The sequence below is a fragment of the Lepidochelys olivacea genome (genome assembly GCF_965140295.1).
Source record: "Lepidochelys olivacea isolate rLepOli2 genome assembly, chromosome: 9".
Lineage (NCBI taxonomy): Eukaryota > Metazoa > Chordata > Testudines > Cheloniidae > Lepidochelys > Lepidochelys olivacea.
Window position 1 is genome coordinate 98,206,194 of NC_140419.1, and position 16,430 is coordinate 98,222,623.

At 40.7% G+C, this 16,430-nt stretch overlaps 1 protein-coding gene and 1 long non-coding RNA gene across 2 annotated transcripts; one reads left to right on the forward strand and one right to left on the reverse strand.

The window, feature by feature from the left end:
• Positions 1–4,802, forward strand: LOC311526181. The gene is made up of 3 exons (XR_014712963.1): positions 1–1,374; positions 2,679–2,826; positions 3,882–4,802. It is a non-coding gene; the product is annotated as an uncharacterized lncRNA (long non-coding RNA).
• Positions 4,803–10,654: 5,852 nt separating this feature from the next.
• BRS3 (bombesin receptor subtype 3) lies at positions 10,655–15,764 on the reverse strand. The gene is made up of 3 exons (XM_084640157.1): positions 15,094–15,764; positions 13,001–13,352; positions 10,655–12,340 (listed from the first exon to the last, which is right to left on the reverse strand). The coding sequence occupies exons 1-3, from the start codon at positions 15,525–15,527 to the stop codon at positions 11,945–11,947; spliced, it is 1,182 nt and encodes a 393-aa protein (XP_084496283.1). The 5' UTR covers positions 15,528–15,764; the 3' UTR covers positions 10,655–11,944.
• Positions 15,765–16,430: the final 666 nt, after the last annotated feature.

Below are 16,430 nucleotides of genomic sequence, written 5' to 3' on the forward strand. Positions count from 1 at the left end.
GTCTCAGTGCGCAAGAGCGGAAGTGACTTCTCTGCCTCCCGCCGGCCCCACCCCCGGAAGGGAAGGGGAGGGGAGGGGAGGAACCATTCTGAGCGAGTGTAGGTGGGTATGGGTGGAAGGAATGGTCGTGCTCAACGGAGCCAACGGGCAAGGGCTGGGCCAGCACGTGGTCAGCTGCGGGCCAATGGGAGGCACAGAGAGAGCGATAGGCCCCTTCCTGGGAGCAGGCAGCCCGTGGCTTCTTTTCCCGCCTGGGGCGTGGCCTAGCGCAGTATTTCCTCAAGGGCGGGGCCTGGGAAGGTTCTAGATGGGTCCCAGACCAGTTGAGGGCTGGATTAACTGGCTCCTAGCCTAGGCAAACATGGTTTCTTGGGGGGGGGGAGGGAGCCCATCCCATCCCATCCCATCCCATCCCATCGCAGTGCCCCTTTCCCTACCACCCGCCTAGGCCTGACCCAGTGCAGGGTGTTGTGGTGCTGCTTGGGTCATGGGGGAGGGCGGCCAGGCCCAACCCCAGCAGCACGGTGACCTGCACTGGACAGCGAGGCAGGGAGCCGGGCCCAGCCCTGCGGGACAGGCTGCCGCTGCGGGGCAAATGTGGGGGGAAAGAGCTGTCCAGCCCCCTCGCTTCCCAGGGCTTCGCTGTCGGGCGGGAGCAGGGCAGAGAAGTGTGAATGTGTAATGGTGGGGCGTGAAAGAAGGCAAAGTGCAGCTGGTGGGTTGCCTTAGTAAAAGATGGGGGAATCACTGACCTTGTGTCCTGCTCCATTCAGCTTTGGGAAAGGGACCCTGGTACCTGCTCCGGGCAGGCAAGCCCTTCCTCTCCCCCTCTCCACAGTCTGTCCTGGTCCTCTTTGTTCTGCGTGGGGTCTACTCACTAGGGTCTGCCCTGCCACAGGGTCTTTCAGCACAGGCCATCTCCTTTGCCACTCTCGGGCCCCATTGCTGCAGTTTATGTCCTAATCCCTTGTGGGCCATCATTTTAGCCTGGCTGTGTGTCACATATGGCCCCCTCAGGCATGCCCAGTGGTGATATCCTGGTGTTCTTGAGATGCCATCATGCTGCTGCCATTGCTCTTGTGCCATGATGCTAACTGTTTATCTTGTCCACTGTGCACTTTGGCAGCATGACTCGCAAAGTTTTTCTGAATGATAGCAGCAGCACACTGCCGTGTTAGTGATTCCTCCGCAGGAATCTCTCCACTCATGCAGTAGAAGCATATGCTGATGAGCAGTAGACTTGTGCAGCTGGTTTAGCTCAAAGGATGCCCAATAGTCCCATCGAAATCAAGACTGGCCTTCACATGTCTCTCATTCACACCTGCCTGATGTTCATTTCAAAGGATAGTGGAGGCCATCTTAATGCTCACTAAGGTAAGAAATACAGTTTCATATTATTTTATCTTATCAGCCTACATTTATACTCTCAATATGGAAATGTGTTTTGTGTATGCTGTCACATTTATGCAGAAAATGTCAATGCATCCTGATTAGTTCATCAGTATATATGGTAGGCAGCATCAGCAAAAGATTAAAAACTTATTCAGGAACACAGTGAACATTGGCAGTGGAAGTTGGATTTAAGTTCCTACAACTTGGTACAAGAAGATGCTTCCTATTTGCTTTATAGTGTGCCTAAGTTGTGGATCTTGTGTCTAGTGTTGATTTCTCTCAGACATTTCAAGCTCCATTTCATTTACTTTCATTGGAATTGAGCAGCTAACTTTCCAGACACGCCTTTATAAATTTGCTCTTTAGTGTTTCAGTGTATCATTAAGAACATAAGAATGGCCATACTTGGTCACACCAGTGGTCCATCTTGCCCAGTATCCTGTCTTCCGACAATGACCAGTGCCAGGTGCTTCAGAAGGAATGAACAGAACAGGGCAATTATTGAGTGATCCATCTGTGGTTGTCCAGTCCCAGCTTCTGGCACTCAGAGGTTTAGGGATACCCAGAGCATGGAGTTGCGTTTCTGACCATTTTGGCTAATAGTCAATGATGGATGTAATAGCCATTGATCATTCAAGAATATCAAAATATACTAGAATTGAACAATAATTCCTACTTCTGGTGTTGCACTGTTTTTCTGTGAGCAGGCAGCCATCTTCCATTTGATAGCCCATTTTCATAATGTTTTATTGGCAGGACTAAACAAAAAAAGATAGGACTATACACTGGTATTGCTTCAAAATGTTGTGTTGCCTCAGGTGTTGGAGCAGAGGACATGACCAAATGTCCCCTCTTCCAGAAGTGTCCCTTGCTGAAACTTCTAAAATACTTTTACTGTCTCCCAAATATCTGCTTTTTAGAAATCAAAGAATAGTATAAGTTATTCGTATTTACAGCTTCTAGAGAATGTATTTTGGCTCACTGTTCAAAAAGCTATACTGGTGCTGTGCAAATTACTAAATTTGTACTCTGAATTTTAAATTGTTTTTTAATGGGTGAAGATTGCTTTCTTAATGACAGTACCAGAGACTGACTCAAGTGGGAAATTAGTTAATTCTTCATCAGTGTCTATTGTATTTTAATTCCATTTGTCATGTTCTCAGTGCATTTGTGGAGAAGATGGGGATGCTGTATCAGTATTATTATAATTATTGTTGTAGAGTAATAGTCATCTACTTGGTTAATAAAGCACAACATTTAATGATAAAGTTCTTAATGCACCATAGAAATACTATGCATGAGCGTGCTTGTTATGAAGTAAAGCTGTTATGAAGTAAAGCTGTTATGAACTTATAACCACCAAAAAAACCCATCCTTTGTGGGGTTTGAAGAACTGACTGCTATCACACACTCTTCTGGAGTTGTTGATTTTTGGTAAGCTTATTAGCATGTGGGTACATTCTTTTGTTGTTTTTAATGTGTTTTTTTTTCTGTAATGCTTTCAACCTTGAAAATAAATGTGCTTGCTTAGAAAGAGCTGTGTGGTAACTTCTAATTGAGGGCAATTATGCTGTTTATTGCCTCTGAAGAGAGAGCAAAGCACAGACACTAGTGTGTTTAGGCAGTCTGACTTGCTGGCAATAACACAGGGAAGTGTGCAGCCCCCGATCAGAAGGGAAAGAGACATAGGTCTCTACCCAAGAGAGATGACAGCTGGGAGCCAGAAGTCTAAAAATGGGTGTCGTTGCTGGACCATGGAAGGGGAATGCAGGTGCAGTTGCCCTAAACTGTGACCAAATCATCTAGTGATTTTTCAGAAAGTGATCGGGAGACTTTTTGAGTTGCAAGTATGTTTATTTGCAAAAGAATATGACTAGAAAACGTTTTTATGTGCATTATAAAGAAAGCATATTCTGTTGACTTTTGTTACATTAATTTTGGCTTAGGACTACAAAATTGAAGTATTTGTATAACTTATTTTAACTCTTCTTCTAAATAAAAACATAGTTGAACAAATCCTTACGGCTTGGCAACTGTTGATTGCTGCAGTTGCAAAACAAACTTTTTACCCTATAATGGGAAGGGTATGCAGTCTAGAAGCTTTTTGGAAATCAATATTCTAGGAGCAAATATATCTTTACTGTCATATACACTGGAATGGTAGTAAAATCAGAGTAAAGCTCTGAGGAGAGACAGAGATCAGTTAATTTGCCAGTCAACAGACTGTCATATAAGATTGCTACAGCTATAAATATAGACTTTCAGTAATCCCTGGCTGGTATACAAAGAACATCCAATGTGTAGTTAGTGACATCTTTCAAGAATTTTCTTTTGGCAGAGCTATGATGATAGTGGTCCAAAGACTGTTTTACAATCAGTTACAAACTGACAGCTGAGAGGCATTTGAGTTACTTTTGTTTCAAAGCTTGCAAAATTAACATCAATTTTTTCATTAACCTAAATTTTATTTTCATATCTTTGAATAAAAGCATCCGCACACATGCCAGGAAAAGCTGTTTCCATGAAGTGTTGTTTTAATCCAGGAAGCTCAGCACAGCCTAAATTAGAGTGTTGAAGGAAGAACTACAATGATCCGGTTAAGGGAATTTGACATCTGCTGATCCAGATTCTTGACTTCAGTTAAAATGGTGAAAATGAAGAGTAACTGAGATCAGATTATTGTAAGCATTTACAAAAACTGATTCTGATGTTTGTTTGGAGGCAGAGGGGAAACAACATCAATACAAAGTAATGTCTCTGAATGCTGTGAAGAGAATACAGCTTACATTTTATACTGCTTTGGTTGTTTTGTCAGATCTGTGTGTAACAGAGTTTCCCATATCAGTACCTTTGGCAAATACAGTAAGTATTTAACTCATATTTATGGAGGACTGGATGACTTGGGAAGTGGTAATGGGTTAATAGAGCTTTCTACCTCAGGGCAGAGTAGGAGACCATCCCAAATCATTAAGAGTCTGATTCTCAGAAGTGCTGAGCAATATACATTACCGGTGCTCAGCATTTCTTAAAGTCAGGCAGTACATGTCCAAAAGTTACCATCATGTGCCTGTTGGATGGCCTGTTCAGTAGTGTCAGTTCAGTTTCCAGTCCATAAATGTCCACATCAGAGTACCACCCCACATCTTACATTAATTAGCACCACTGTTGTCAATTTCAGTATAGAGACCAAGCATTAAATAAGTGTGGAAAATAAACTATCCTCTCACACATAAACATGATTCCTCCAGGTTGAGGCTTAGGCCTGCTGGCAGGGCAGTGTGAGGAATGCTTTCCCTGCTCTCTCTGATGTAATCGGTCAATGAATAATTAAAGGACTTCAGTATCTAGACCTAACAGTACATTTTTTATGAGCATTAAATGTGAAATTTTAAATTCCTCTTCATTTATGACTCGGAACAAACTTCTATTCATTTATTTTTTTAGTTTATCTTGCACTCCTTCTGGCTGGCCAGCACAGGCTTCCTAGCTGTTTTTAATTGGACAAAACAAAGAGCATATCTTCTGCTGAAATTGCAACCTGCCAACATACAGGAGGTATACGTAAGAAACATATACTTGTTTGTCCCCATTTTTAATCATATATGACTATTCTGTTTTAAAAAATTAAATACAGCGTAGCATTGACCAGCTGACTGATATGTATTACAGTATTTTGCTGTTAGGATTACAACATTGTATGATGTGTAGCATGCTTTTCAAGGAAATGAAAGCCAAAACACAACTGGTTTTTCAGCTGTCACATGCTGCTTCAGAAAATTGTGATGTTCCTTTTTGTATTTCGTCTCATTAATTTCCATGCAGTTGTCTGTTCTCAGATATATTCTAAAAGAGTTGAATAAAATGAAACAATTTGTAATTTATTAGTAAGTAATTACTTATTGAATGCAGGACATTATCCGTATCATATATGTTACAGCTGTAAAACATCCACTGGCTTACTATATGTGGTAATAATGTCCAGTGATGATAAACTGCAGAACCATGTGATAAATTGGCTGACAGTTTAAGCAGCCCAATCTGTCTCAACTGAGATTACTACTACCACTTCCAACCGCACAGCAAATTCAAAGAGATACCACTTAAAAATGTTTTTTTCTTTCCCCAAACATGGATTTCCCCTGTCCTGGCCTAAGACACAGAACACACAGTATTAAGTTTTAGAGCAATGATGGGTTTAAAATCCAATATCTTGAATCATCAAGGATAGTTTACAATGGAACACAGTACTTTTGCTAGCTCATGAGATAGCAGATTGCAAATTGCTACATTATTATATATAGAAAAGCTATTTTAGAGGTTTCAGAAATCTGTTATAAATACGTTTTCCTTCTCATAGACTGCTGTTGGATTTATTGTACTAATGGTGTTTCATTTTACAAGCAGAAACATATTAGAATAGTATCAATAAATTGTTTTTAAAACTCTCTAAAATAATTTCTCTTTAAAATCTGTGCTATTAAACAATATGCATGAGAATATATTGTGATATAAGGTTTGATTTTTGGATGACCTGTACAATTGATTCGTAAGTACTTCAGCCATCCCAAACTCATTCAGATAAAACTTTTACAAAACACCACACATTCAAGTATACATCAAGTATACGTGTGTTAAATGTGAAATATATAGTATAATACATTGATTAGTTTATTTACCTAAAGCTCCCCAGAAGAGATCAGATGTCTTTGTGTGCTAACTTTTGCATTTCAATCTCCTGGTTAGCTGACAGCAGCCAAAGGTGCAGTGAAGAGAGAGGAGATTTTTATGTTTTATTGAAGGGAGTTTCAGAGAGTCACATATCTTACAACGTTTGCATCAGTGCTTTGCATCAATGTGTGATGAGGTGTGTCATCTCAAACCAGCATCATGAGACAAATATTACAAAACAATGTTAAGATGTTGCACCATGATTATTTGATGGCTGGCTGTGACTCCATTCATTGATAAAAGGGGGTTCCCAGCTCTTCAGAGTTGATTATTAGTGCTCTGAATGTGACAGTTAGTAAAAATACAGTGTGAAATTCTGGCTCCAGTGAAGTGAATGGGAATTTTGTCATTTACTTCAATGGGGCCACAGGATTTCACCCTTTAGTAATCAGACAGAGAATTCAGAATATTTTTTAAAGGAAAATGCCTTTGGGCAAATCTAAATGGCCATTCTTGAGTTTCCAGAGAGGTTACACTTGGTTGTGCCTTACACTAGGGCTGACCTTGTAGTCCTTATGCACATAAGGTTCCAATTACATTCAATGGCCGTCTAAGTTGCATAAAAATGACAGGATCAGCCCAGTATGTTAAAAATTCAGGCCAATACTCTCCATATTCACAAAGAAAATGACTTCCATGAAATAGTTTACCTTTCTGCTGAATAGAGCATCTGCTGCAGAGCCAAAAATCATCCATTGCATCGAGCCTGTATTCTTTTGAATAAGTACCACTGATTGAAATGTACAAACACTTTAGCTGTGTGCAACTTTAGTTTATTCTTTAGTTGTAATATGCTTAGCAGAAATACATTACTGTCAGCAGGCAGCCCATGTTAAACTACTTACAGTAAAATAAGACTCTTTTCTGAGAAGCGTAAAAGAAAAAGAATTAAAAATTGATGATTTTTATGAAATAACTTTAGCATTTCTATTTGCCAGAGATTCAGCTTCTTACAATACATGCATGCTTTGATATGATTTGGTTTGCTTTTCTGACTGAAAGGTGATTTCAGTCCTAAGCCAGTATCTTACATTATGATAAGCACAAATTGAAATACTGATAATATTCATGTTAGCAACAGTTCTTTTAACAATGTCTACACTTTTACTCATTCAAGCGGGTAATTTTTACAACACCTAAAGAGCAGTAATATTGTAGTGACTGTCATTTTAAAAAACTTTTTGGTTTAAACATATAAATATATTTTTAAAATATTATGTCAAAATTACTAAATAATGCAAATGCAACAAGCAAGTTCCACAAAACTGAAAGTCAGGATTTGGAGCCAAGGGTCGTTTAACTAAGGAACCCCTTGATAAGTGAAGAGACACTGGAATTATTTTACTGGAGGCTAGACTGTTTTAAGTTCAGCTGAATAATACTTTTCAGCCTGAAGAAATCCTTTGGCCCTGATTTAGCAAAGCATCTAAGCACTTTCTTAAATCCTAATAAGTCCTATGCTGAATTGGGGCCTTTATAGTTAACGAGGCTATTAAATGTGCACAAAATGTGCCCAAGCAAATTAAAACATCATTAGATTAAATTATATCTTACATACATGCAAAAGAAAGCAACCTGGGGATATATCTCATTCATAAAATAATATATGGTCCGATCCTGCAAGCCTTCATGTTACATTAGTAGCACTTACTCAAGTAAGGCTTTGCAAGATTGAGCCCCTAGTTTTCAATTATTTTTTGTTTTTACATATTTTGCATATTCTCTATCTCAATATGAATTTGCATTATAAATCCAGACTCCATCATGTTACAGTTCTTTTCTAAATCACATTCAGTGCTGGTGTAAGTGGGCATCACAGCCTTAATTTGAGTAGATTTAGATCCGCATTACCCAGGGCTGAATTTCACTTATAATCTGTTTTCTAGAAAGAAACATTAAGAAAAGATTGCCAACGAAGCCTTAACCCCTTTTCCCTATGTCTAATGTTGGTAGCCTAGAGAGATATTATTCATTACATATGGATTGTTAGGTGGATAGACCGAGTAGTAACATCAGATTGTTCAGATAAAGTAAATGTTAACCAATACATTGTATCAGAGTGATGTATCATGAGAGTGCAAATATAACTATTGTTGAAAAAAGGTAGAACGATAAAACCATATAGTGTGTTACATGATGGTGTCAAGAATCTGGGCCTGCAGCAGAGCCAGTCTCTGGGCAACCTAATGAGTGCAGCTGGCCTGTAGTAGACTGCCTGATTATTGGGAAGAGTCCACAGACCAGCTCTTAAGCCCAGCAATTTGGCGGCTGCTCAGAGCATTTGCCCATCGCTATGATAGCATGTGCCTCAGACCCAATCCTGCTCCTGCCTTGCCTCCAGGTAACCTGGTTCTGACATTTGGCACCAATTTCTGACTTTGGCTTTGACCTTTGGCTCTGGCATCTGGCCTCAGCCTATGGTTCTGACCCTGGCTATTGACTCCTGCTCTAACCAGTAGGCCTAACTCCTGCTTCAAGCACTATGCACAACTGCCTACATCCCATTCACTGACAGATGGAATGGTTAGGTCCTGTCATGGCCTGCAATATAGTTGATTCCTAACTGTCAAATGTACAATGTACAGCGGAAACATACGTTTATAAAAGCATACAATAGCAACAAGTTAGCTCATTTAGAACAATAGATACGGAAGGCAAAAAAAAAAAGGAGTATTTGTGGCACCTTAGAGACTAACAAATTTATTTGAGCATAAGCTTTCGTGAGCTAAAGCTCACTTCATCGGATGCATGCAAGTACTCCTTTTCTTTTTGCGGATACAGACTAACACGGCTACTAGTCTGAAAGAAGGCAAAAAGTAACTAATGTAAAACAAGAAAATAGTGAATCTTAGAAGCTGACATTTCTAGGGGCTGTTATGAGGAATACCCAAAGATTACATACTTTAAAGTTTAGCCGTCAGCAGAGAAAGTGTCTAAAATTTGGAAACACATGGCAGATTCACTTTCCAGAGGCCCTTCAGAAATGCGGGGTATGAAAGTATGGAATTTAAACGCAAACTCTAGGTGAGGAAAGAATGCTTTCTTTTGTTTAAAGTTCCCCATGTTCAACTCCATGAAGCTAAAAGTTTGTTCATATTTGTGTGGTTTATTTATCAATTGTAGGCCTATCCCATATCCCTATTAGAGGCAAAGGGAAGGGAGGCATCTAAATGCTGTTCAAGGTACATGGGGCCTGATTCTTTGCTCCAGCCAAGCTGTGCTTGGCGCAGGACTAGCGAGGGAGGGTAAACATGACTTGAAGGCACTTTTATGTTCCCCTTATTCAGTGTTCCATTTTGCTACATACCAGTCACTATTGCTAGGGGCACTACAAGTAATTGCTGCTCAAACGTGTTGCATCTTCAACAGTTAATTTTCCTTCTAATTAGGAAATAAAATGACTTCTCCACCCTGCCCATACCAAATTTTGTCAAACTAACACCTACACTATAGTCTCTCTTCTATAAGTTCCTCCCCAGCTTTCTTATTCAGATGGAAATTCTGTTTCCTCAGTTTGGACAATGGAAGGTCCATTGGGATTTCCTGACTCATTTCCTGTAAAGCAAAATTCTAGTTCAGGTCTCAGAAGTTTCATAAAATGTCTGTCTTCCAGGACTTTTGTAACTCTCGGAGCCAGGAAGGCTGGCTTCCCAGCATTCCCTGACAGGGAAGCTGACCCATGCCAATAGTCATATTGAACTTTTCAGTGCTATACAGTCTGCTTGTCTACAGCCATTATTGTCTGGCATGTATGTCTCTCATCTAGAAGGTCAACTGACTTGAGAGCAAGGGGACCTTCCATTATGAAAGAAACTTATTCTAATAACCTGGAAAACAAAAATCTAACACTTACTATAAAACAGTGGTATTCAAACTGTGGGTCGAGACCCAGTACTGGGTCACGGAATGTAAGGCACTGGGTCACAGTGGCTCTGGTCAGCACTGCTGACCGGGCCATTGACAGTCTCGTCGGTGGTGCTGCCTGGCTAAGGCGGGCAAGTCCCTTCCTGTTCTGACACCGTGCTGTGCCCCGGAAGCGGCCAGCAGCAGGTCCGGCTCCTAGGCCCAGGGGGCCACAGGGCTCCATGCGCTGTCCCCACCCCAAGCACCAGCTCCACACTCCCATTGGCCGGTTCCTGGCCAATGGGAGCTGGTGGGGGGCAGTGCCTATGGGCGAGAGCCACACGGAGCTGCTTGAGTGCCTCTGCCTAGGAGCCGGACCTGCTGCTGGCCGCTTCGCAGCGCAGCATGGCCGTAGTGCCAGGACAGACAGGAAGCCTGCCTTAGAACCCCCGCTGTGTCGCTGACTGGGAGCCACCCAAGGTAAGCCTGCCCCCCAACCCTGTGCCCCAATCCCCTGCCCCAGCCCTGAGCCTCTCCCAAACCTGGACCCCCTTCCTGCACCCAAACCTGTCATCCCTGGCCCCACCCCAGAGCCTGGACTCCCAGCCAAGAGCCCTGACCTCCTCCCGCACCGCAACCCTCTGCCCCCGCCCTGAGCCCCTCCCGCACCCTAAACCCCTCATCCCCAGCTCCGTTGAGTCAGGGCATCAACAATTTTCTTCAACTGGGTTGCCAGAAAAAAAGTTTGAAAACCACTGCTATAAAGTAAATTAACTTCCAGCACTTATTCTAGCTCTTTCTGACTATTGAGTTGATAGGGTAGATTGATTTTTCCTCCCTTGATCAATATAATGCTAAATAATAACACTTAGTCCTTTTATAGGACTTTTTTATCTATAGATCTCAAAGTACTTTGCAAAGGTGCAAAGGTATGATTATCCCCATTTAACAGATGTGAGTGCCTGCTGCTCCCACTGACTTAATTAGGAGCGTAGAAGCTCAGACCTCTTAAAATCAGGCCATACAGAAGCAACTTTCCAGAGTCACACAGCAAGTGAGTGACAGACTATGGAATAGGATCTAAAGCTTCTGATTCTTAGGGCTTGTTTACACTTACAGTGCTGCAGCTGTGCTACCTATGCCGATGGGGGAGTTTCTGCAGTTGGCATAGGGACTCAGCCTCCCTGAGAGACAGCAGCTATGACAACAGGAGAAGCTGACATAGCACTGTCTATAGCTGACAGGAGCTAGGTTGGTATAACTGCGTCACTTAGGGGGGTGGATTTTCCACTCCCCTGAGCAACGCAGTTATACTGACATTCGTTTGTAGTGTAGACCACAGCTTAGTGCTGTCTCAGCATCGTGCTACAACTTTCAGCATGGTTTAATTTCAGTTTATGAAAAATAATAACCTCCCCCTAAACTTTCACTCCAAAGTTTTGAGCATTAATATTTGGTGCAAGGAAAGTGACAAAATAAGAAACCTCTCTGGTTTGTCATTCTGTGGAGAGCTGCTTCCATTTTAAAAAACATCAAAGACAACATAAGTACTCAACAAAAGGCAGCGCTCATTGTCACTACTCTGTGGCCAAGAGTATAACAGCAATTCTAATTCTCTGAACACAGAACCAGTACAAAAATAGTCCTGCAGCTCAAGTGAGTTTAACTTTGTTTAACTGAGCTTAACTTTGTCAGCTTGGTGCAGAAACCTCAGGCATATGGAAAGGATGCATAGCATTCCCGGAGAATAGGCACTATCCTCTTGACTGAGCTTACATCAGTTGTGTTTCTTCTTTTCCCCACACATACTGGTGTGATTTCCCCATTGTATAATTGAAGATGTTAAGACGTCCTGCTGAAGATGCTTTCACAGACTGTATAAAGGATGCATTCTTTTGTTTACTTGCAGCTCCTAGCAGCGTCCTGGTGCACTAGAATCTTGGGAAATGCATGATGTTGGTTCTTCTCCATGATCGAAGAACTAAACACTCTCCTCTTCTTTTGTGACACTATAATCTGTTAGCAAAGTAACACTGATTTCTGAGCCATTTGTGCTGCCTGTGGCTGACAGAGCTCTGGTAGGTGTGTTGCTGGGAGGCCGTGTAGGAAGCCTTGCCTTGCAACACAAGATTTGTTTTTTAAAATGTTGCCGGAAACTTTTACTCAGCCAATAAAGAGCAAAGGGATTGACACAGGAATTGCTGAAGGCCAAAGCCCGGGAGAAAATAGTGACTATAAGATGAAAGGCAGAGGCATCTACAGAAGAGTGGTAGGTGAAAGATCGATACAAATAGAGAATGTGGTTAGGCAGCCAGCAGAGGGCAAACAAACCGACTAGCACCAGCACTGTTTTTGCCACTCTCTTTCGGGATTCAATCTAGGAAAAAATAATTGCATATCTAGTATTAATATTACGTATTTATGTATTATGCTACTCCCTGGAGGGCTCTGAGACCCTTAATAAAAATCAGTCTACATACGATAAGTATTGAAAGTCAGCATGGAAACAAAGCAGAAACTAAAGCATTTTCATTTTCACCCATACATTTTTGTGGCTTTGGACAGGGTATTTTCACTTGGGAACATCTGACTATGAAACTCCCTCTCCCACCCTTTGGTCTGATAGAACCCACTGAGGCCTCATCTAGACAAGGATTTAAGAATGTGATGTTAACACGTTAACTAATGCATTCTAATGCAGGCTCCGTCCCTCAGTGTTTAGAATTTAGTGAAAGGTGCCATAGCTCCTAAATGCAGTGTGGCCCTAATTCAGCAAAGCATAATTCATCGCTATTCAGCAAAGCATTTAAGCACATACTTAAAATTAAATCAATAGTATTTAAGCACATGCTTAAATGCCTTGCTGAATCAGGGCTATTGCTGCCTGTGTATACAGGCTGCACTTTACCTAGGCTTGTTACTTGTCTATTGTGTATACTGTATATGTAAAATGTTCGCACTCAAATTAAATTAAGATTTCAGCCAGTATGCTTAGACTTCTATAAGCTGGGCACCCTAGTTTGTGATCCTTCCTTACCTGTTTACGGGCGTGACCATGTTCTTCAGCTGGCATGTTGAATGTACTTTTGTACAATGTTTTGGCAATAAGAAAATAATAGACAGAAATGACAGCTAGCGGTATAATATAGAACACCAAAAAGCAAACTAGAGAGTGAGCTTCTTGCAGTATCTTCTCTGATACAGGATAAGGGGCACATGCTTCAAAAGATACATTTTTTTCAGGATTGCTGAATGAATATAAATCCGAAAATACAGCTTCTGGGATTGCTAATATCATGGAGACAATCCAAACACAGCCAGCTTTACAGCAGGTCTTCAGAACTGCATCTGATGTTTGCAGTTCCAAGGGCTTAACAATAGCTCTGTACCTAGAAACACAACCAACATCATAGTGTTAGAAAAAATGCAGTAACATCAGTCTTGAGCACCAATAATTTAAATTTGTGGGGACAACTTCATGCCTGATATATCTCCACTGAGGTTGACATAATTGTCTTGGGAATTTAAAGGGGTGAATTTGGTCCGTTTTAGTTTTTAAAATGCTAGATATATACATAATTATGCATTTGTTCTTCCGTGTTTTGAAGTGATGCTAGTCTCTCTATAAGGAAGGCAGAAGCTCAAGGATGAACTTTAAGCATGTACTTATATCCTATTGACTTTAATTGTCTTGAAACTTTCCTCTCCCAGAATGATCATACAGTATCTCCAAAATAGACTGGCCTGCAAACTCCAAATTCAGTTTGCTTTGTAAATTATGCTGAGGAGAGGTGCCATCTAGTGTTTGGAGGGGTTTTGTGTGAAAGTTAATATTTGGGGGGACTGAGGGTGGAGTTGTATATTCTGTATTATGGGTGCACAAGGGGAGGTAAATGAGGAATTTACAAAGATATGTAATATGAAGACCTTGTGTGGAGTTGCATATGCCCCACATTAAAGGTAAGCATGAAAGGGTTTAAAGTTTTGTTGAGGTAGACATAGCAACAAAAGGCAGAGGAAGGCACCTGAAGGGAAGATGAAGTGCTCCTTCCAGTCTAGTTCAGCCTAGGAGAAGGACCAAGAAGCTCTCAGACTTGGAATGAGGGGGGAATGGGAAACTGACCATTTTGCTACTCCAGCTGGGCTAGTCTGCTCGCAAGGGGCTTTATAAGTTCAGGGATGTTTATTTTCCTGCCATTTTCAAGCCATTCCTTGATTGCTGCTGGTTTGTTCATGTTTTTGGACCAGGCAAAAGAAAACTTTGGCACTGATTCCTTGTGCAAAACAATCTGTGCAGAAGTGCATAGAACTTAAAATGATAGGATACAGTGTAATATCTGGTTTCAGAGTAGCAGCCGTGTTAGTCTGTATTCGCAAAAAGAAAAGGAGTACTTGTGGCACCTTAGAGACTAACAAATTTATTTGAGCATAAGCTTTCGTGAGCTACAGCTCACTTCATCGGATGCATTCAGTGGAAAATCAGTGTAATATCTGTTTCCCACTGTGTTCTTGTGATCACACGCCAGGTCACACTCATACAGGACAGTTTACACATGTATACAGAGCAAGATTTAAAATAATATGTAGACACTTTTACCTCTAAGTGGCAGTCAATTTAGTTAGAGTTTTAAGGCCTGATCCAAAGCCCGTTGAAGTGAATGGAAGGATTCCCATTATCCTTAGTCATTTTCACATGAGGATGTGTTGTTCATCCTCATTGACTACTTCTGTACACCACTAGGTAGCACCAATATACAAACTATCTTTTCCCTGCTGTAAGCCTTTTATCTTTCTTGATTCAGTAGAGGGAAAAATGTCTTTCTTACATCACTTAAAACTAATAAAAGGTCAGATTTATTTTTTAAAATTATTTTAAAATTCACTTCATTAAAAAGAATTCTTTTACACTTTCAGAGAATATTGATCTCTTAACTTAAACAAATTGGAGTTGATTTTTACTGATTACTGGAAAAAATCATCTAGCTTTTAATGGGAACATTTAACATCATATTTATCTATCCAAGGACTAAGTATTACAAATTAATGCAAAGTGTTAGCTTCTTCCCTTTTTATTCATTTCTGTCTTAATGCACAAGTACTTCCTGACAAACCAAATTGCTACAGACCTACCTGTCAGCACTGAGAACAGTTAAAGTGAACACTGATACTCCAACTGAAGTTAGCTGGATAAAAGATAACAGCTTGCAGCCAATTCTTCCAAAGAGCCACGTATCCACAATATAGCGTGTTGCATCTACTGGCACACAGGTTAACAAAAGAAGCAGGTCTCCAAAAGCCAAGCTGGTTATGAAAATGTTTGGAACCGTCTGCATTGATTTAATCTTGAAAAAGACTTTGATGAGTATAGCATTTCCGAGGACACCCACTGAAATGATTACAGCATATGTAACATAAATTGTGCACAGTATTTCTAATCCTGGAAAGGAGTCTTCAGTCCATCCTTGATCTACAATATCATTGTCAGTGATAGATCTCAGTTGTTCTGTAATATTGACCGATGCATGTGAAGTCTGATTAGCTGAATGCCAGTGTGCTAGAGACATCTCTTTAAATGTGTCTTCTATCCAGGCTGAGTTGAAACTGATGAGAAATGTTTAATTCTCAACCTGTAGCATGTCGGCAAGAAAGACCATTTAAAAGGTATAGAATTATGTTTGAAATTAAGATTCCTTAGTGCGTTAAATAATTTCTTTCACCACTCGAAAGTCCCAAAGTATGATTGTGATAATGCACCCAGATCCAGTACTGAACTGTGTGGGAGGTGGAGAATTCTTTGATTGGCTTTTCAGCCACTGAAGGTGGGGAGGGAGGAGGAAAAGAGAGGAAAATGGGTTCTTAAAGGTATGTTCTGCAGTCATTTTTTTTCTCATTGAGGTACTTGTGAATAGATGCTTTTTTATTATTATTAAAACAGCTATTTTTGCATATTACCTAGTAAATATTCCTTAAGGCTTTGTTAAAATATTTTTACAAAAGAAATGTACCCTGTACTACTTATATAGGAAACCTTTCCAGTTTTCAAAAGATTATAGGTAAGTGTAAAGTCTGCTAATCAACATAGTGCTCCGCAGCATGTGTTAATATTGGATAAAAATGTATTGAAACACAGAAAATGAACATCTGTAGGAAAAGATATAGAGTTATGAAGCTGTGTTGATTTTTACTATTGTTTAGATCAGTGCCCTACAGAAATGTGGACAAATTCAGGTATAGCACAGTAATCCCGTGGGCTGCCAAAAGACAATTTAGGGCAGCAAACTATGGCTCCATTGCTGCTAATGCTTACACACGTGCTTAATTTTACTGACCTGAGCAATCTCATTGACTTCATTAGAACGACTCATGGTTAAAATTAAGCAGATATATAAGGGGTTGCAGAATTGAGGCCAGTTATTTTGTGATCACACATACCTGTCAGATATGACTGGTAGGACTGATAATACAGA

Excerpts from the sequence above, each read along its gene's own strand:
- BRS3 (XM_084640157.1), bottom strand. The coding sequence starts at position 15,527 with ATGTCTCTAGCACACTGGCATTCAGCTAATCAGACTTCACATGCATCG. Across the intron at positions 13,353-15,093 it reads ACTGTTCTCAGTGCTGACAG|GTACAGAGCTATTGTTAAGC; the intron begins GTAGGTCTGTAG and ends TTGTGTTTCTAG. Across the intron at positions 12,341-13,000 it reads ATGGTCACGCCCGTAAACAG|ATTGAATCCCGAAAGAGAGT; the intron begins GTAAGGAAGGAT and ends ATTTTTTCCTAG.